Source organism: Tasmannia lanceolata, unplaced genomic scaffold (assembly GCF_043159265.1).
Source record: "Tasmannia lanceolata isolate RefF3 unplaced genomic scaffold, GAP_Taslan_0.1 ptg000008l, whole genome shotgun sequence".
Taxonomy (NCBI): Eukaryota; Viridiplantae; Streptophyta; class Magnoliopsida; order Canellales; family Winteraceae; genus Tasmannia; species Tasmannia lanceolata.
In genome coordinates this window covers 21,413,878-21,421,851 of record NW_027518685.1, presented here as the reverse complement: position 1 = coordinate 21,421,851, position 7,974 = coordinate 21,413,878, and the positions used below count along the sequence as shown (strand labels likewise).

Sequence of the window (7,974 nt, the reverse complement as noted above, 5' to 3'; positions counted from 1 at the left end):
TCAGATGGAACCCGACCCGACCCGATTTCCAATTTGGGTTGATTTTCCCCAAACCAACCCAACCCAACCCAATTTGCGAAAAAGGTTAGCCCGACCCAACCCAAATTCGGTTTGAACCCGTCGGGCTCGGGTTGAACTCGACCCGCGTGGAAACATCCAAGTAACAGCGATGGTTTCAAATTATATATAGTGCTGATGTCATCACTACCATATTTTATAATGGCACTACTCACCGTATTTTGATGATCGCACTCCTCACTTTATTAAAATGTACGGTGTTGCCCGTATCATTGGATGATCCAAACCGTCCATTAGATGGGCCACTTCCAACATAGGTTGTGCCCCAAAAATAATTTTCATAAGTTGGTCCGAACCCTCTGATCTATAGAGGGTTATAGGTTGATCCAAACCGTCCATGTGATGGAACACAACATCAATCGATTGTGGCCGTAAAATCATTTCCATAGGTTGATCCTAGCCCTCCAATTGATATAGGCTGATCATAGTCCTTCTCTAAGATAGAGGTTTTCATAATTGTTGTTCCTCTTCAGGTGCTTGGAATCCGTCAATATTTTGCAAGTGTCCTGCATGAGTAATATAAAGTAATTCTTTCGTCATTGTCATATGTCTTTATCCCTTCTTGGTAGTTTTTTTTTCATAACTTTCGTAGAGAAGTACCCGTGTACTTTTCGTATGTAGATTACGATTTTACCCTCAAATAATTTCTCATAGCGATAGATGTTAGATATCAAGAAAGGAGTTAACGGTAAAACAGTAATGATTCGTGTGTAGATTACGATTTTACCCTCAAATAATTTCTCACAGAGATAGATGTTAGATATCAGGAAAGGAGTTAATGGTAAAACCGTAATGATGACGTGTAAATCTCATATAAAAAGAATATAAATTCCTTTTTCCTCTAGCTATATAGTAGTAGATTCCTAGTGTGGTGGTGCAATAATAAAAAAAACAGACCCAAAAATATCCCTTTCTTTCTTTGCTTTATTTCACAGACAAGCTGCCGTCCTTATTGGAACACCGAGTGTTCGACAACCCCAAACTTAAATCTATCTGAGAAACCCCCCAAGCCAAAAATAATTCAGATGATAGCAGTAAGGAACAAAAAAGCAATTAAAAACTAGAGCAAAACAGGAGAAGACAACAACAAACCCCTCTTTTCGTACATTTTTTAAAGGCAAAAAAACCATCACCCCGTCCCAAAGAAATGCAAATCGAACCTTTGCTCTCATTCTCTCTTCTCCCTAATCAAAACCCAAACGTCCAATGTCTCCCCTCCTTTCTCTCTCTTCTTCCTCTAACTCCCTTTTCTTCTCCAACCACAAAAAACCCTCTTCCCCTCACAAATCAGCCCTCATAGTCATGCACTGTCCCTCTGTTGGGACAAAGGTGCCCATGAAGTTGAGTTTCAATAGCCTTATGGAGACCTTTTTAATTAATGTACAAAAGGCCGAAGGAAGGCCTTTAAATGTCCCATTAATCGCTCCCTTCACAATTGCCTCCTCGAGGTTGGACAAGGTGGAGAACGTGGCTTTGAGGGTGGAACTTGCGGATGGAAGTGTCGGTTGGGGTGAAGCTCCGGTGCTCCCTTCCGTCACGGCCGAGGATCAGCCGACTGCGCTCGCCAAGGCCAACGAGGCCTGCGATATGCTCCGGCGAGCCCCGCGCAAGGCCTTGAAATTGGCTCTTGGGGATTTGGAGGAGCTACTACCTGGGCATGATTTTGCTTCTGTGAGTGTACATGCAATTGATGGGATTATGGTTTCTGTTACTGCCTTTTTGTTGGATGATGGGTTTTGTGAATTATAAGAAACCGAGAGGTTTTGGTAATAAGGTTATGCATCTAGTACAGTGGGATATGTTTGCATTGATTATTTGGTTTCGAGTTTGTTGTTGATTTTCTTGCTTTTTTAAGTTGCAATTTTTTAGACCCTGTTTGGATCACGGGAGTTCTTGAGAAAAGTTTTGAAAGGAAAAATACTTAAATTTCTTAGGTTTTTTTTTTTTTTTTTTTAAACATATGAAAAAAGATAAAGACCAAACCCTATTCAGTTTTTGTTTAGAGGGAACTTCAATTTATAACCACAATTCTATCATTTCCCTCTAAATTGTGGAAAGAAAAAATAATTCCAGTAATAAATGATTTTCTTGCAATCCAAACAGGGCCTTAGTGATAACTTTTGTGTTTCATGGGATTCTACTACAGTGATTGATAGAATTTTGTTTTAGTTATTCAGATGTAGAAACTTCACTGCATTTTAGATTTCCAATTCCTTCTTTTTATCTAGCAATTTCTAGTTTTAGATCTCTATTATGTGTTTGCTTATTCAGGGGTTGATCACCAGCAACCTTATGGTTTAATTATCTGTGGCCTTGATGGCATGGATGTGGAATGGAATTAAGGATAGATGAGTTATAGTTGTTTCTTGGTAGTTTATGTTACTTTACGAGACTAAGTTATGCAATCATGGAGCATTACTCTTAGATAGTATGTTGAGGCTGCAAAGCAGTGCACTTCCATCAATTAGGATTCTTGAGGGGATTTGGTTGATCCTATTTGTACATGATTCTTACACGATCCTCTAGGACTGCAATTGCTACATGGTCGAAACATTTTGGAATCATAGTTCTTTTCTTTTTCAAGCTTCAAATATATTTGCACTATTTCAATGAGTTTATGTTTCAAGAATTAGTATCATTATGTGACATTTGAAACATGAATTGTCTATCCACCAATTACTGTTGAAATGTTGTATTATTTTGTCTTGTCTGGTAATGTTAAGATAGTAGTGTTAATATATTCTACCAAATTTTTACTGTACTAATCCTTAGTTCTTTGATTATATACTGGAAACATTCATGATACTTACCAAGAATTCATGCCACGGATGTACTAAACATCCTTATTTAGTGTACTAAAGCATAATGAGGTTGGAACACATCAAATCATTCATAAAACCGTTTTTACTATAGAGAACTAGCATCCTGGTTCCGGTTCTATCACAACTCTCCTCACCATTTCCTAGCAACTATGTTATTGGACACGCAACGACCAACAAATTCATCAACTTTTATGGAGAAAATTCGTTAATGCACAAAACTTGAAATCAACCCATCACATAATTGATTAAGAAACGGTAGACAGCAATGGATCATTTGTTCTCTTCCCAAAGAGAAAACACAACAAAAACAATTGATAAATTTGTCGAAGCATTATAATCTCATAAAAGACCAACACATTCAACAGTTTTTATGGAGAAAAATTCCTAAACGCACAAAATTTGCAAGCAATCCCAACACACGATTGATTAAGAACAGGAGACAACAATGAATCATTCCTTCTGTTCCCAAAGAGAAGCACAACAATGGCAATTGATAAACTCTTCGAAGTATCATAATCCCCCGAAATACCCATTTGTTGTGTGTGTGTGTGTGTGTGTGTGTGTGTGTGTGTGAGAGAGAGAGAGAGAGAGAGAGAGAGAGAGAGAGAGAGAGAGAGAGAGAGAGAGAGATCCAATAACATGGTTTCCAAGAAATCGTGAGAGTGCTGTGATAGAATCGGAACTAAGATGCTAGCTCTCTAGTAAAAACGGCCTTATGAATGATTTGATGTGTTCCAACCTCATTATGCTTTGGTACACTAAATAAGGATGTTTAGTACATCCGTGGCATGGATTCTTGGTAAGTATCATGAATGTATCCAATATATAATCAAAGAACCAACGATTAGTACAATAAAAGTTTGAAAGAATATACTAGCACTATATCAGATTATAGACGAAATCAGAGATTTGATTCGGGTTTTAATACCGCTGCTTAACCACAAGCACCGATCTGCAAACTCAAACGCAGATGCTTTGGCTAAGGCGGGAGTTTTCTTAACGGAGCAAAGGGTAGTATACCCTTCTACGGATGAGAATGCGATGTAATTCTGTTTGATTTTTGGGGCCATTTGGTGCCCATGTACTCTGTACTGTTTCAACTTGTGGGACATCTTGTCCCCTAATTTCTAATAAAATTCGTTACCTTAAAATAAATAAATACTAGCACTACTATCTTAACATCACTAGACAAGAGCAAATAATACAACATTTTAACTATAATTGGTGGATAGACAATTCATGTTTCAGATGCTATATAATGATACTAATTCTTGGAACATAAAAACTCATTGAAATGGTGCCAAATATATTTGAAGCTTGAAAAAAAACAACAACTATGATTCCAAAATGTTTCAAGCATGTAGCAATTGCAGTCCTAGAGGATCATGTAAGAATTATGTACAGATAGGATCAGCCAAATCCCCTCAAGAATCCTAACCGATGGAAGGGCACTGCTCTGCAGCCTCAACATACTACCTAAGAGTAATGCTTCATGACTGCACAACTTAGTCTCGTAAAGTAACATAAACCACCAAGAAACAACTATAAATCATCTATTCCTCAATTCCATCCCACATCCATGCCATCAAGGCCACAGATAATTAAACCATAAGGTGTTGGTGATCAACCCCTGAATAAGCAAACACATAATAGAGATCTAAAACTAGGATGTATTTTTCAAAAGGTGCTGTGGGGCCCACTTCATATGATGATCCAAACTTTTCATTTTGTGGGCCACAACTTAAATAGGCTGTACGCCAACAATCATTTCCATAGGATGATGCTAACCCTGCGATCTATATAGTACTGTCTACTGTGAAGTCCTGCATTTTTCAACTTATTATTGCAAAAAGTGGACTCAACTTGGCCAATCATATGGTTCATTGGGAGAATAAATCTGAGTTATATCTGCATTAGTCTGTTTGATTGATCCCTGAAGTTGGTTGGCAGCCTCTTATGGAACTTAGACTGGTGTTTCTGTACGAGTCTGTAGAATACTTGATGCTATTGTGTTTGTCATCACTGCCAACTCAATTCGTAGGAATTTTCCTCCAAGATCATTTTTCTCCCTTATTGATAACAAAGTTTCTTTTTCTGAAAGGTAACTTTTATTAGAAGTAAAACGAAGTACAGAGAGCGGGGACAAGATGTTCCCGAAAATAAAAAGAAAGAGAAATCATAGGACAATACCCCCTAAATGGGTGGTATGCCAGATTCGGGCAGATAAACAAATCGAATACCCGATAAATGAACCCCCACTTTAGCCAGAATATCCGCCTCAGAATTTGCAGTCCTTATTGATAACAATGTTGCTACATTTGGTCTTCCAATTGTTGGATAGTTTGGCCACTGTTTACTTTTATATGTTTAAAGTGATTTTCAATTATCATTTGGCTGCATATATCTATGCCTATGATTGCAGGTCAGAGCAGGAATTGAGATGGCATTGATCGATGCAGTTGCTAATAGCATTGGCATACCACTATGGAGATTATTTGGCGGCGCGTCAAATTCCATAACCACTGATATAACAGTAAGACTGTTTGTTACCTTCTAAATGGAATACATTTCTTAAGCAGTTCTCTAACTTTTAACTATAATTAGGAGTGAATTTCTGAGTGTGTGTCTTTAACTATTTATTTGTGTTCAGATTCCAATTGTCACTCCAACTGAAGCTGCTGAATTGGCTCGGAAGTATTCCAAACAAGGGTTTAGTACTTTGAAACTTAAGGTTGGAAAGAATTTGAAACAAGACGTAGAAGTTCTTAGAGCCATACGGCTAGCCCACCCAGATTGCTCATTTATATTGGATGCAAATGAAGGGTACAGTGCTAAGGAAGCCATTGAGGTTCTTGACAAGCTACATGGTAGGAATTGATTGAATACATATGCATGCGTACATGCTGTGCCCATGTAATTGTGAATCTGTGTGAGTATATGAATGTATGTATGCCTATCGAGGTTTTAAATGTTGGTTTTAGTGTCGGTTTTGGCGACATCGACCGAAATCATGTAAAATTTTGGTATTTTACAAGATTTCAGTGGAAATTTCGGCCGAAATTTTTGGTAATTTTGGCAATTCCGGTGGAAATCTTGTAAATTTCGGTGGATTTCGGCCAAAATTTAAGATTTTTGTACTTTCGGTGTTGGTCCCATCCGAAATCCAAAAATTCGGTATTTCAGCTGAAATTTAAAACCATGATACCTGTATGTATGTCTGCAGTTTTTTTCCCTCGCTAATAAAAGCCATTGCATGTGTTCCAAGTTTTTGCCATTCTGACGTTTGGTATTAAACAATTTTCCTCAAGTGCATTGAGTTCACTTTCTATCATAGTATGCACTATGTTGAGCATTTACATTCCTGTAGTAGTTAACTAATTTTTCATTGGCTATTTTCTTGCAGATATGGGGGTGACTCCTGTTCTCTTTGAACAACCAGTGCAAAGAGATGATTGGGAAGGGCTCCATCATGTTAGTCATGTTGCAAAAGGCAAGTATGGCATATCTGTTGCCGCGGACGAAAGTTGCAGGAGTTTGGTAGATGCTCAGAGAATTATAAAGGGAAATCTCGCTGACGTCCTCAACATTAAACTTGCCAAAGTTGGAGTTCTTGGGGCTCTTCAAATTATTGACGAAGCAAGGAGAGGAGGCATTACAATGATGATTGGTGGTATGGTTGAGACTAGACTTGCCATGGGCTTTGCTGGTCACCTGGCTGCTGGTCTTGGCTGCTTCAAGTAAGTCCATCCCTAGCCTTTTTTTTCCTCCTCCACTTCTAGGAAATTTGTCCATGCCTTCTTTACATATTTTTGTTGTTGTTCTCTCACATCCTCTCTCTCTCTCTCTCTCTCTGATTTTTTGTATGAGGTGAATTTTCCACTTCACATATCCCTGTTTTTATGATGCTTACATTTGGTTTTGTTGGTGAATTTGATATAGATATATTGATCTAGACACGCCTCTTCTTCTATCAGAGGATCCAGTATTTGGAGGTTATGAAGGTATATTTCCTTTAAAGCTTCAATGTTGGACCTTTTTTTATTATGTAGTAGGAGAGGTTGTGAGTTGTAAGACTTCTATTGTTTTTGTTATTGAATATTGTTGCTCTTTATGACACTGCGTACGGGGCTTTTGGCTAGTTTCTGGTGCTATCTATGAGTTCAAAAATGCTAGAGGTCATGGCGGTTTCCTTCACTGGGACTATATTGCCTGGTAAGTCGTATTTCTACTTTCTAATACTGTCCTGCAATGTATTTTCATTTTTTTTCATGAATAGTAATTAATGACGCATCCATCTCTATTGCAATCTTATTTCCCTGTAAATCAGTGAGTATATCATCACTTCTTTATTTTAATTACTATTTCTCATCGGTCAGGGCAGATATTGTAAGTTACTATCCAAAATGAAGCTTTAATTAAGAGGTTCGTGAGGATAGTTTTGCTGTGCGAAATGCTTCTTGCCCATGGTGTTCATATTTTATGCTGGAAATCTGTTTATAATGCATTGTGAAGGTCTCAAATTTCTTATATATATTGGGCTTTTGTTTATTCCAATGGGACAACCAAGGGTGACCTCAAACAAAACGCTTACCATAGACACTTTGTTTGTCTAAGGAGAGCATCATGAATGAAAATACTGTGCATGATTGTGTTTCTATGATGATTCATAATGAGAAGGCCGGAGGTGTTGCTAATATTTCGATGTTGGAGGACCTTTGGCCTGTCTCTTGCTGAATTTTGTTGATTAGCTGTCCCAAAAGGCATTGGGGCAGAGGCAGCATCCGAAAAGGAACTTCTACACAAACAAAATAAGAGAAAAGGCAATTAGGCAACTTATGGTACTGAATGGCTTGTACCGACCAAAAATATTCCGTCCCCTCTGTGATAGTCCAACGCTTCCTCCATTGGATGGATAGAGAATAATATGTGATATATGGGTGCAAAATTTCCATTCTTATCATCATTATGTTTATTTGATATTCATAAAAATACTATCACCTTTCTCCTTTCTACCAAATTTTATCTTTTTTCCAAATAAATTTTCAAATGGGAAATTTGGGAGGTTGTCAAAGGA

At 37.8% G+C, this 7,974-nt stretch overlaps 1 protein-coding gene across 1 annotated transcript; it reads left to right on the top strand.

Moving 5' to 3' along the window:
* Window positions 1–1,032: 1,032 nt before the first annotated feature.
* On the top strand, window positions 1,033–7,229 carry CYP77A5 (cytochrome P450, family 77, subfamily A, polypeptide 5). Its single transcript, XM_077386766.1, has 6 exons — window positions 1,033–1,749; window positions 5,323–5,433; window positions 5,551–5,767; window positions 6,304–6,637; window positions 6,840–6,901; window positions 7,040–7,229. The coding sequence occupies exons 1-6, from the start codon at window positions 1,285–1,287 to the stop codon at window positions 7,114–7,116; spliced, it is 1,266 nt and encodes a 421-aa protein (XP_077242881.1). The 5' UTR covers window positions 1,033–1,284; the 3' UTR covers window positions 7,117–7,229.
* Window positions 7,230–7,974: the final 745 nt, after the last annotated feature.